The sequence below is a fragment of the Mastigoproctus giganteus genome, chromosome 10 (assembly GCF_048544385.1).
Source record: "Mastigoproctus giganteus isolate SK-2022 chromosome 10, ASM4854438v1, whole genome shotgun sequence".
Taxonomy (NCBI): domain Eukaryota; kingdom Metazoa; phylum Arthropoda; class Arachnida; order Uropygi; family Thelyphonidae; genus Mastigoproctus; species Mastigoproctus giganteus.
In genome coordinates, this window is record NC_143584.1 from 71709758 (window position 1) to 71722915 (window position 13158).

The 13158-nt window shown below is 37.0% G+C and overlaps 1 protein-coding gene across 2 annotated transcripts in view; it reads right to left on the reverse strand.

The window, feature by feature from the left end:
- Positions 1-13158, reverse strand: part of LOC150079077 (DDB1- and CUL4-associated factor 11) — a 446028-nt gene that overhangs the window by 154222 nt on the left and 278648 nt on the right. For both annotated transcript variants that reach the window (XM_090383756.1, XM_090383757.1), the window contains one exon: positions 1789-1846. In XM_090383756.1, coding sequence (XP_090239882.1) covers positions 1789-1846 — 58 coding nt within the window. The remainder of the gene's footprint in view (positions 1-1788; positions 1847-13158) is intronic.

Below are 13158 nucleotides of genomic sequence, written 5' to 3' on the forward strand. Positions count from 1 at the left end.
TAAATATTTCTTTATTATATAATTGTAATGCCAACAGCAATTACAGATATATATCTCAAAATTTGAGTTTTGCCTCACAAGTCAGAAGGTTGCTTCACTCCTCTCTGACTTGTGTCACACAAATCTGAATTATATGTTTTATATTTAAATTTTTTTAGTGGGGAGTAACCCTCCACACCCCTTCTAATAATGAAAAGATATACAAAAATTATATTATTTTATTTTATGATCAAAAACAAATTAATAACAAAACCATCAATTTATATATTTGATTATAAACATTTCTTGTCCATTTCTCTTTTTTGTTTTCTGTTAATACAAAAAGATTTTTAGCTACCTTCACTCTACTTAATGCAATGCACAATTGTCCATGAGAAAAAACATGGTGATGTTAAGTCAGCACCAACCTTAGATAATGTTTGACCTTGACTTTTGTTTATTGTCATACTAAAAGCCAATTTCACAGGAAACTGTGTTCGTTGAAAAATGAAGTTATATTCCCCTTCGTTTGAATATATATGAATCCATGGAATATATGCATTCGATCCAGCTCTGTCACCTGTGACGTTTTCACAAACCAAAAGTTTCTCCCTTATTTCCACTACATGTAGTCTTGTACCATTGCAAATTCCATTTTTTATATCTAAGTTTTCCTTAAAACCATAACAATTGCATTTACCTTTAAAAAGTAGTTTATGTGGAGATAAACCTGAAGGTTCAGAGAATAAAGTTTCTCTTTATTCTCTAAATAAAGAAAATAGTTTATTCTGATGAATAAACTATTTTCAATTCTCCTGGAATTTTAATTTCAGATAAAATTTATCTGTTGTGGCTAAATTGAAAATTTTCTTCCAAAGGAGTTTCAATACTTCCAAAAACATGTATTAAACTTCCTGAATTGCAAATATTTTCAGGAATCTCTATTTGATCATTTTCGTCTTTTACCACTTCATAATTTTTTTACCAACAATTGGAGTTTCAGTAGAGCTATCAACAATTTGTGATTCTTTTTTTTTAATCTTTCCTTTGTTAATTGTGAAGCCTTTAACTTATTATAATCGCTTTATTTCCTTCGATATTAGGATTTTTAAGTGCTCTTTCATACTCTTCAATATCTTTTTTTTTCTTCTCAGCCTTTCTGATACAATCTTTCTCTTTTCTATTACTGCCATTATTAACAACATTGCTAATAGCTGAAGAAACTTTTGAAAAAATTGAATCATTGCCTCGAGACATGTAGAATTCTAAAATTAAACCCCACAATTAACAACTGCCAAACTATCAACATTGTTTGACATCATAATGCTACTAAATGCTATCAGGTAATCGCTGTGGTATATGCAACTTAATTTAAGGGTGACATGCCTAGGGGTGGTCTTTGAGACAGACCTGTCAATCACTTCTACTCTGGGCTAACTGCAAGGCAGGGCTAACTGTTATTGTGTCATACTACGTTGTAGTATGACACAATAACAGTTAGCCCTGCCTTGCAGAAAGCAAAAAGTGTGCATGTGAAAAAGCACTCTTTTCCAAAATATTCTTTTATATATAGTTTTTTTTTTTAGTTTAAACACAACTAATTCTTACCTTTAAACTCCTTTGGTTCTGTTCCCTATCATAAATATACAAGCATTCATCATTTGCTCTGAAAACAAAATGTAGTATGACACAATAACAGTTAGCCCTGCCTTGCAGAAAGCAAAAAGTGTGCATGTGAAAAAGCACTCTTTTCCAAAATATTCTTTTATATATAGTTTTTTTTTTTTAGTTTAAACAACTAATTCTTACCTTTAAACTCCTTTGATTCTGTTCCCTATCATAAACATACAAGCATTCATCATTTGCTCTGAAAACAAAATGAATTATCTTAGCTTCAGTAAAAATATCTTCCCAGAAAAACTTTATGCTCTAACTTAGCAGTGTTTTTATACACAATAAATTATCACTGTATTTTATTAACTACTGAACTAACAATATCAATATTTTAAGAGCTATGCAGAAAACCCAGTTTTATGAATGGAATAAAAAATGATGACAAACATTTTAAAGTTTCAGTTTTACCATATATCACAGTGCATTTCATTGAATTTATTTATTTAAATGCACCTTTATATTTTGACTGAAGCTCACGGCTACTGTAAACTAAAATTATATAATTCAAACATGACAAGTCAACAGAATACAAAAACTTCAGAGACAATTCTAGAAGTTTGTTTTATGCATACAATATATTTATTATAAATCATATTCCAAATACAAATTCTACTTCAATTAGAAATGTCCCATTCGTATCCAGCTCAATTTCATCAGTTTGATACTTGAACATGAATGTTTTGCTGTCAATATTAAAGACAAAAGCAAATTATTGTTCTCACAAAAATTTCTTTTAGTTGTGGGAATAAATAAAGCAAATGCATTTGCAATTACTTTTAATTCTCATTTCTGGGAACAAAGCACTGCATGTCACAAAAATCAGACGGGGAACAATTTATATTTTTAGGGCAGCGATTATCATCAGCATAATAAACACAATCAGCATGCAATATGAGATATAGGATGGTCAAATATCTGGAGAAGAGCACCAAGCTATGTTGTGGAATTGTTCTTTTGTGAAGGTGGTAACAAGTTCATAAGTTCATACAGAAAGTAATGCCTGGTGACTTGCTAATTTCATATAAATTTCATTTATTTGCTTTTCATCAAATTGTTGCATATTTAAAAATTAAATTGTTTTTCTTATAATGTAGCTTTGTTTCAGGTTTGGAAAATAGATTTTTAGCTAAAACAAAGAGTTGTTATTATATTCATCTCTGTGGAGGAATGTACTGCTACTGCCATCCATAAAGGGCTGAATTACATTACAAGTGGTTTTTAGTAATGTCTAATGAAGAAGAAAAAAATAAGCATTAATGAAAAAGAGCAACCTGGAAGGCTGCCTATCATAAGTGAAAGCAGTGAAAATGTTAATTTTGAGAAGAAATAAGTCAGTGTCAGATACATTGTTAAATGCAAGGTGGGAATCAATTCTGATTTATCTTTGATTCTGATTTGAAAAACTTTTCACTAGGTAGATTTCATATCATGTAGTGGACAGTATGAAGTTGTAAAGACTGGTAGGTTGGTTGCAGGTGTTTTGATGTATTTAATACTTTTATTTTTTTATGGTAACCTCCAGGAGCTTAATCATGAAAGGTCATTATAACCTATAGTACTTTAGTACAGAACAAGGGTTCAAAAGAGTGAATTACCTGCTTACAATCAACTTTAATTTCTGTTGATTGCAATTTTTAGGAAATACTTAAGGAAGGAAGCTTGTTTCAAAGAGTTGAAGTTGAAAGGATAAATAAAGAAGAAATGTTATATTTGCAAATTTGGAGTTGATTTATGAACAGAATTTGATTAGGTGATCATTGATTAGTCCTCTCCGGCAACGTTCCAGTTCCTTCTGTCTTGTGCAATGGCCATCTGTTTACTGCCCAAGAACTTTTGAATTTCATCTGTCCATCTCCGTTGTGGTCTTCCAGGTTTTCTTTTAGCTCCACTTGGGTGTCTTCAAGCTATATGTCCTGCCAAAGTCCATTTCAGTTCTTTAGTTTTGTTAAGAATGTCCTTTACTTGTGTTTGTTGCTTAATCCATGTGTTTCTCTTCTTATCCAACAATCTGATTCCCAATATAATTCATCCCATTCTTCACTGTGTCGTTCTCAGCTACTCTTCCATTCTTGTGGTGAGAGCCCAAGTTTCACTTCCATAAGTCATAGCGGAGAGTATACCTTGGTTCATTATTTTACATTTCAGCCAAACTGGGATATTGCTCCTCAGTATGTGATTATATTTCCTGAATGCTATCCATCTGAAATTTATTTTTCTCTTGACTTCTAGTCATTTATCATTGTTACAGCTAATGATTTGTCCAAGATAAGTATATGAATCCACCTTTTCAATTTCTACTCTGAATGATTATATCCCTTTTTGTGGCATACTCATTCATCATTACTTTTGATTCAGCCATATTCATCTTTAGTCCAAAATCCTTACTAACTCTGCAAAACTGCCAAGATTTTCCTCTAATTCTTTAGGATTGTGGCTTATGATCACAATGTCATCTGCAAATCGTAAATGGTTTGGGTACTCTTCATTCACATTGACACCTTTCTGCGACCAGTCCAATCTTCTGAAAGCTTCCTCAAGGGCAGCAGTAAAACTTTGAAGATATTGTGTCTCCTTGTCAAACTCCTTTCTCAATTTTAAATTTGCTATCTTTGTCTAGTCTAATAAAGGAGGTAGCATTCTCATATATTCTCTTCAAAATCATAATGTATGGGGTGTCTATGACTTGTCTTTCCAATGCCTGAAACATTGCAGTATGGAGTCAAATGCCTTTTTCATAATCCACAAAATGCTAGGCATAGTGGTGTTTTATACTCATTTGCTTTCTCCATTAGCTGTGATATTATGCAAAGGTGGTCCATAGTTGAGAATCCTGTCTTAAAGCCAGCTTGCTCTTTTGGTTGGTTCTCATCAAGCATTCTTTCTAATCTGTTAGTGGTGACCTTTGTGAACAACTTGTAGATGTGTTGTTTGTTATTTGGTTTTTAAGAGCATTAGCAACTAAGGCCATATTGCTCCTTGGGTATTTGGTGTTCATTCCGTGACCTTTCCGCATCCTCCATATTTGGTCGTCATGGACTCGAACCCCAATCTAATCAAGAAGCATGTGCTACGCACTGCTGCTCCTGTAGATGTGAGACAACAAGCTAATTGGTCTATAATTTCCAATTCTGATTTATCTTCTTGCTTATACAGCAAAACTATGATTGCATTATTCCACTTTTTCAAACTTTTTTTTCCTAACTAATTTTTTCATCACACCTTTTCTAATGCATTTTGGGAAGAGTCTTGCTAGTTTGTGTCATGTCTCTTCCTCCCAATTTTAACAACTCTACAGTAACTTCATCTTCACCTGGAACTTTTTGATTCTTCATTTTCTTCAATGCATGTTCTATCTCAGTGGTGTGCAAATTATGGGAGCTGACCTCCGGAATTAAATTTTTCTTTTTTTTTTACAAAAACACCAAACACATGAGGTATTAGAACCTATAGTACTTAGTAGTACCGTGCTTAGATTGGCGGTTAAGAAGACGAAAGAAGATATTTGTTGACATTAGACTTGAACTTCTGTAGACTGTAATTTTCAGGAAATACATATGAAGGAAGGTTGTTCCAGAAAATGGCAGTTGAATGAATAAACAAGGAAGATGAAAAGTTGGTTCTGTGAGTTTGAAGTTGGTCAGTAAATGGATGTTGGCGGCACGTGTTCGGACTGTTTTGAAAGAGAGAGCGGGAATTATAGAAGCCAAATAAGAAGAACAGTGCCCATGGAAGTATCTGTAGAAAAGGCATATAGCAGAAACAGTATGTCTATGAGACAGAGCGTGGAGAGACTCTGTTAGAGAGAAGTCATTAATTAAACTAACTGCCCTCTTCTGAATGGAGTCTAGAAGCCTGAGAGGTTTTGGGGGCACCACCCAAGATGTGGGAACAATATTGCACGGTAGGGTGGATTTGCGATTTGTACAGAGTGAACGACTGTTTGGAAGAAAAGTAACATCTAGAGTGAAAGAGAAAACCAAGCTTTTTGGATGCAGAGGTGCTTGTGCCAAGAGAGATATACCATTTTCCCTGGAAATCGGAGTGTCACTAAAGATAAGCATAGGAGCAGAAGAATCCTTTTTGACTAAGTTTTAGAAGGATTGAAATCAACTAAGTTGTCTTTGCCCCACTGGAGAATTACATGGAGATCGGCATTTAAGGAATTGGTAGCGCATATTCAAGAAGTTGAAGCTGATTCAGCAGGGCAAGGTTTCTCAAGATGGAAAGTGGAATGCAATTTGAACAGGATTTCCAGCAATGGAAGAAGGTGATTAATATACAAGAGGAAAAGGGTGGGGGGAAACAACTGAACCCTGGGGCACACCAGCATTAGTGGAGAAGTTAGAAGACAGAGAGCCATCTACCATCACCTACAGTGAGCGATCAGAAAGAAAACTGGATAACCAATTACAAAAAAACAGTTGGCAAACCATAAGATGGAAGCTTGTTTAGTTGCCCTTTATGCCAAACATGATCAAAAGCCTTTGAGATGTCAAGAGCAACTGCTTGTTTTCCAACGAACTTTTCCATTGAATTTGTCCATAAATGGGTAACATAAGCCAGAATATCACTGGTGGATCAGCACTGATGGAATCTATACAAATAAAATTATTTTTTGTGTAGAGACCTTACTACTCGAATGAAGCTGAGATATAAATGAACCCTACTGCCACTCTATTTTGTTAGGGTGGTTAGACGTGAGATGAAGGTGGTATTCTTACTTATCTGCGTCAGCAATGCGCCTTAATTTACTCATTGGCTGTGGACACAGAAAGAAGATGATTAGTGTGACTTCTCAGTACATATTCATATTTCTCACTACTACTCAATTGCTGAGTAGTACTACTCAACTAGTGAACGGTAATCCCATTAGCTCTTATTTATTTATATAGAATTTTATCTTACTTATTTATCTTATATAGAATTTATTCATGCTTCCTACAGCACAAATTCTCAAATTGCCTAAATGCCAGAGGGTGTGAACATGCATGCTTTATTCTGCTTTGTAATTTGGTTCTTTTACGTCAACTTGCTGTTTTTCATTCTTCTGCTACTTTTTATATTATACTATGATTTTTTAGCGTTTCTCACCAACCATTGAAGTAAAAACGAAAACCAAAATCTTAATAACTTTGTATTTAAATTTACAATAGATTTACAGTGGATATACAAATAAAATGATAAAATACAATAAAATACACAAGATCAAAAGCGCTAAAATAACTGAAAACAAGTATAATTACATTTACAGTGAATATACAAATAAAATGATAAAATACTGAATTAAAATACAATAAAATATACTAGATTAAAAGTGCTAAAATAACTGTAGCTTTTGAAGGCTTCTACCTTCTTCTTCAACATTACACTTTTGTTCTGCGGTGACTCTTTAAATACCAGCAGGTTCACGGCACATCTCATGTGATTCTATAGCACATGTACTGTTCCCATGCGTGTTGGAACTGGAAGTGGCTTGGGAGCGCTCCAGGCGGAAACGTTCATCCCCTCCAAGGATTACTGCCTCAGAGGGGATGAATACGTATACCCCTGTCTCTATTTATATTATTCTCAATAGAACTAACTCGTAGGTTCTCGAGCCACTTGCGGTCCCAAAACCTATGCGCCTGATCCGTGATGACTGCTTCGTCTGGGGAGATCTGATGCTGCTTCTCCCAAAAATGTTCGGCCACGGCAGATTTACCATAATCCGCATTTCTTATTGCGTTTGTGTGCTCCCCCCAGACGATCCTTGAGGCGCCGTTTTGTTTCTCCCACATAGCATTCCCCACACTCCGGGCACTTGATGCTATATACAACCCCGCTTGTATTTTTGTTTGAGATGGGGTCTTTCATCTGTGGCACGACCGTGTGCAGCTTCCGACCTGGGAACTGCACGCAGAGCGTCTGGTAATTCCTTAATATAAGAGCTATACGCTCGGTTAAATCCGGATAGTAGGGAATGTATGCGGTGGCTATCGGTGTGGACTCACCTCTCCTCTGACCTCCTCTAATGTATTTCTCTATGATCCTCTGGGGGTAGCCACACTTCAAAAGATCCGCCGTAACATGCTCATACTCTATCTTACTGTCCTCGGAGGTACTACAATGTGATTTTGCCCTGTCTACTAGTGCTCTAATCACTATTCCTGTGATGGTTGGCCTGAGCTGAATTGTAATGTGAATATTGGCCTTTGCACATAGGTTTTCTAAACACTTTTGTTTTTAGACACTGGCCTTCTCACAAATCAACACATCCAGGAACGGCAAGACCCTCCTTCTTCTACCTCAGAGGTGAATTGTATGAACGGGGAGAAGCTATTAAGAAAATTCAACGTCTCATCTTCACTCCCATTCCGAATAATTGAAAACGTATCATCCACGTATCTTTTCCACGGACGCATTGGGAGAACCATATCATTGAATAATCTAGCCTCGAGCTCCTCCATAGCTAGATTAGCTATGATTGCATTGATGGGGGAGCCCATGGCTGCATCATTAAACCTGCTTGTACATAGTGTTACAGAACACCATGGTGGTGCTTGAAAGACATAATTCTATGCCCTTACATATGTCCTCTAGGCTTAGTTGTGTCCTACTGTTCAAAGTGGCATCTCTCTGTAGGGGGTGGTATCTCTCTGTCCGCTGTAGCCGAACATTTTTGGGAGAAGCAGCATCAGATCTTCCCGGACAAAGCAGTCATCACGGATCGGGCGCATAGGTTTTGGGACCGCAAGTGGCTCGATAGCCTATGAATTAGTTCTATTGAGAATAATATAAATAGAGAAAGGGGTATACGTATGCATCCCCTCTTTGAGGCGGTAATCCTTGGAGGGGGATGAACGTTTCAGGGAGCGCTCCCGAGCCACTTCCAACATGCATGGGAACAGTACACATGGTATAGAATCACATGAAATGTACTGTGAACCTGCTGGTATTTAAAGAGGCACCGCAGAACAGAAGTATACTGTTGAGGAAGAAGGCGGAAGCTTTCGAAAGCTACAGTTATTTTAGCGCTTTTAATCTGGTATATTTTATTGTATTTTAATTCAGTATTTTATTATCAGTATTTTATCATTTTATTTGTATATTCACTGTAAATGTAATTATACTTGTTTTCAGTTATTTTAGCACTTTTGATCTAGTATATTTTATTGTATTTTAATTCATTATTTTATTATCAGTATTTTATCATTTTATTTGTATATCCACTGTAAATTTAATTATACTTGTTTTGTTTGATCTACTGTAAATCTATTGTAAATTTAAATACAAAGTTATTAAGATTTTGGTTTTCGTTTTTACTTCATTGGTTGGTGAGAAACGCGAAAAAATCATAGTATGAATATACCCAACCCCAGAGGCCTATTTGAAGAATTGATTAGATCCTATGGTCATGCAGTAGTGCGGTGCATCAGTAATTCCAGAAGCATAGAGAAGTTAAACATGAACAACATCTGAGGTTTGCCCATAGGTGTAAGACGTACAACATCATACCTCGAGGCTTTCAAGTTAAACTCCCCTTTGAAGATGAATGGTTGTTTAACGTTTCTAAGTGGTACCAGAAGAAGATCCTAAGCATTTGGACTGAGAAGTTACATAGAAACCTGTACCACATTAGGAGAGACAAAAGTAAGTGTTTAAACAAGGTAAGTGAGAGGGGGACCTCGACGTATTTGTCATTAGTGATTAGTATGGTATCGACAAAAGTAAAACAGATCTCTGATATCTACAGACAGAGACAGATGAGTAAGTTCGATAGACTTAAAGAACAAGCCACGACCAGGGGTAATAGTGAAAATAATACTACTAGCAATTTTATCGTTAATATAAGCAGTAAGCAATTGACTGAAGATCAGATAGAAGTCTTAAATTTAGGGCCTAAGTTTGCTATGATACCGCCCAAAGTGCCCATAGTAGCGCCCAAAGTGCCCATAGTAGAAATAGCGATGGGCGTTGAGAGAGTGGTAAATAAGTTACCCGAGTGCATGGCTAATGAAATTCGTGTAAAGACAGCAGCCATTCTAAGTCAAGCTAAGAAAGCTCCCTCTAATCTTAATGTGAAGAAAAGACTAGCACTTAAGAGCCTCAAGCAAGATGATAGTGTTGTGGTCCTACTGGCTGACAGAGGTAGAGTAACAGTGGTTTTGGATAAGGAGGCAAATTTAAACAAAGCATTAGACTTGTTGAATGATCAAACAACTTAAGATTATTCATAAAAACAATTGTTGAACCTAGAACGTCAAGTTAATAGAATGGTGCAGAGCTGGTTAAAGTCTAATAAGATTTCCAAGGAGCGGTATTGGTTGCTACATGCAATAGTAAGCCAGATACCGAGATTTTACGGCCTGCCAAAAATACACAAAGTGGGCGTGCCACTCAGGCTCATAGTTTCGTTTATAGGCAGTCCTACATATTCACTATCTGGGTTCCTGGCCAAATATTGTCACCATTAGTAGGGCTTTCTGAGTATAATATCAGAGACAGCAAGGATTTTGTACAATTTATAAGAGGACAATGCATAGAAGAAAATGAAATTATGATATCCTTCAACATGACATCCCTGTTTACATGTATTCCACAATTGACTATGGGGTACGTTGTGCATACATGGTCCTACAGAGAGATACCACCTTGAACAGTAGGACATAACTAAGCCTAGAGGACATATGTAAGGACATAGAATTATGTCTTTCGAGCACCACCATGGTGTTCTGTAACACTATGTACAAGCAGGTTAACGGTACAGCCATGGGCTCCCCCATCAGTGCGATCATAGCTAATCTAGCTATGGAGGAGCTCGAGGCTAGATTATTCAATGATATGGTTCTCCCTATGCGTCCGTGGAAAAGATATGTGGATGATACGTTTTCAATTATTCGGAAGGGGAGTGAAGATGAGACGTTGAATTTTCTTAATAGCTTCTCCCCGTTCATACAATTCACCTCTGAGGTAGAAGAAGGAGGGTCTTGCCGTTCCTGGATGTGTTGATCTGTAGAGAAGGCCAGTGTCTAAAAACAAAAGTGTTTAGAAAACCTATGTGCAAAGGCCAATATTCACTTTACAATTCAGCTCAGGCCAACCATCACAGGAATAGTGATTAGAGCACTAGTAGATGGGGCAAAATCACATTGTAGTACCTCCGAGGATAGGAAGATAGAGTATGAGTGTGTTATGGCAGATCTTTTGAAGTGTGGCTACTCCCAGAGGATCATAGAGAAATACATTAGAGGAGGTCAGAGGAGAGGTGAGTCCTTCACATTGATAGCCACCGCATACATTCCCTACTATCCGGGTTTAACCGAGCATATAGCTCGTATATTAAGGAATTACCAGACGCGCTGTGTGCAGCTCCCAGGTTGGAAGCTGCACACGGTCGTGTCACAGATGAAAGACCCCATTTCAAACAAAAATACAAGTGGGTTCATATATAGCATCAAGTGCCCGGAGTGTGGGGAATGTTATGTGAGAGAAACAAAATGGCGCCTCAAGGATTGTCTGGGGGGGCACACAAACGCGATAAGAAATGTGGATTATGTTAAATCCAACGTAGCCGAACATTTCTGGGAGAAGCAACATCAGATCTCGCCGGATGAAGCAGTCATCACAGATTAGGCGCATAGGTTTTGGGACCGCAGGTGGCTCGAGAGCCTATGAGTTAGTTCTATTGAGAATAATATAAATAGACAGGGGTATACGTATTCATCCCCTCTTTGAGGCGGTAAGCCTTGGAGGGTGGATGAACGTTTCCGCCTGGAGCCCTCCCAAGCCACTTCCAGTTCCAACACGCATGGGAACAGTACACGTGCTATAGAATCACGTGAAATGTACAGCGAACCTGCTGGTATTTAAAGAGGCACCGCAGAAGTGTACTGTTGAGGAAGAAGGCAGAAGCCTTCAAAAGCTACAGTTATTTTAGCACTTTTAATCTAGTATATTTTATTGTATTTTAATTCAGTATTTTATTATCAGTATTTTATCATTTTATTTGTATATTCACTGTAAATGTAATTATACTTGTTCAGTTATTTTAGTGGTTTTAATCTAGTACGGCCTGCCAAAAATACACAAAGTGGGCATGCCACTCATGCGCTATCTGGGTTCCTGGCCAAGCTATTGTCACCATTAGTAGGGCTTTCTGAGTATAGTATCAGAGACAGCAAGGATTTTCAACAATTTATAAGAGGACAAAGAAAACGAAATTATGATATCCTCTGATGTGACATCTCTGTTTACATGCATTCCTACAGAGAGAGAGAGAGATACCACCTTGAACAGTAGGACACAACTAAGCCTAGAGGACATATGTAAGGGCATAGAATTATGTCTTTCAAGCACCACCATGGTGTTCTGTAACACTATGTACAAGCAGGTTAACTGTGCAGCCACGGGCTCCCCCATTAGTGCGATCATAGCTAATCTAGCTATGGAGGCGCTCAAGGTTGGATAATTCAATGATATGGTTCTCGCTATGCGTCCGTGGTAAAGATACGTGGATGATATATTGAATTTTCTTAATAGCTTCTCCCCGTTCATACAATTCACCTCTGAGGTAGAAGGAGGGGTCTTGCCGTTCCTGGACGTGTTGATCTGTAGAGAAGGCCAGTGTCTAAAAACAAAAGTGTTTAGAAAACCTATGTGCAAAGGCCAATATTCACATTACAATTCAGCTCAGGCCAACCATCACAGGAATAGTGTGATTAGAGCACTAGTAGCAGGGCAAAATCCCATTGTAGTACCTCCGAGGACAGGAAGATAGAGTATGAGCATGTTACGGCGGATCTTTTGATGTGTGGCTACCCCCCAGAGGATCATAGAGAAATACATTAGAGGAGGTCAGAGGAGAGGTGAGTCCTTCACACCGATAGCCACCGCATACATTCCTACTATCCGGGTTTAACAGAGCATATAGCTCGTATATTAAGGAATTACCAGACACGCTGTGTGCAGCTCCCAGGTTGGAAGCTGCACACGGTTGTGTCACAGGTGAAAGACCCCATCTCAAACAAAAACACAAGTGGGGTCATATATAGCATCAAGTACCTGGAATGTGGGGGAAACAAAACGGCACCTCAAGGATCGTCTGGGGGAGCACACAAACGCGATAAGAAATGGTTAATGGATTATGTTAAATCCGACGTTTTAATTTAGTATTTTATTATCAGTATTTTATCATTTTATTTGTATATCTGCTGTAAATTTAATTGTACTTGTTTTGTTTTGTTTGATCTACTGTAAATCTATTGTAAATTTAAATACAAAGTTATTAAGATTTTGGTTTTCGTTTTTACTTCAATGGTTGGTGAGAAACGCTAAAAAATCATAGTATGAATATACCCAACCCCAGAGGCCTATTTGAAGAATACTTTTTATATTGCACGTTTCCTTATTATTATTGTTTTTAGAAGAAAAAAATATATTATATATTTAATTATTAAATATATTACATAATATATATAAAAAAATATATATATTATAAGGTTTGACATATCTGTGGATTTAACTACC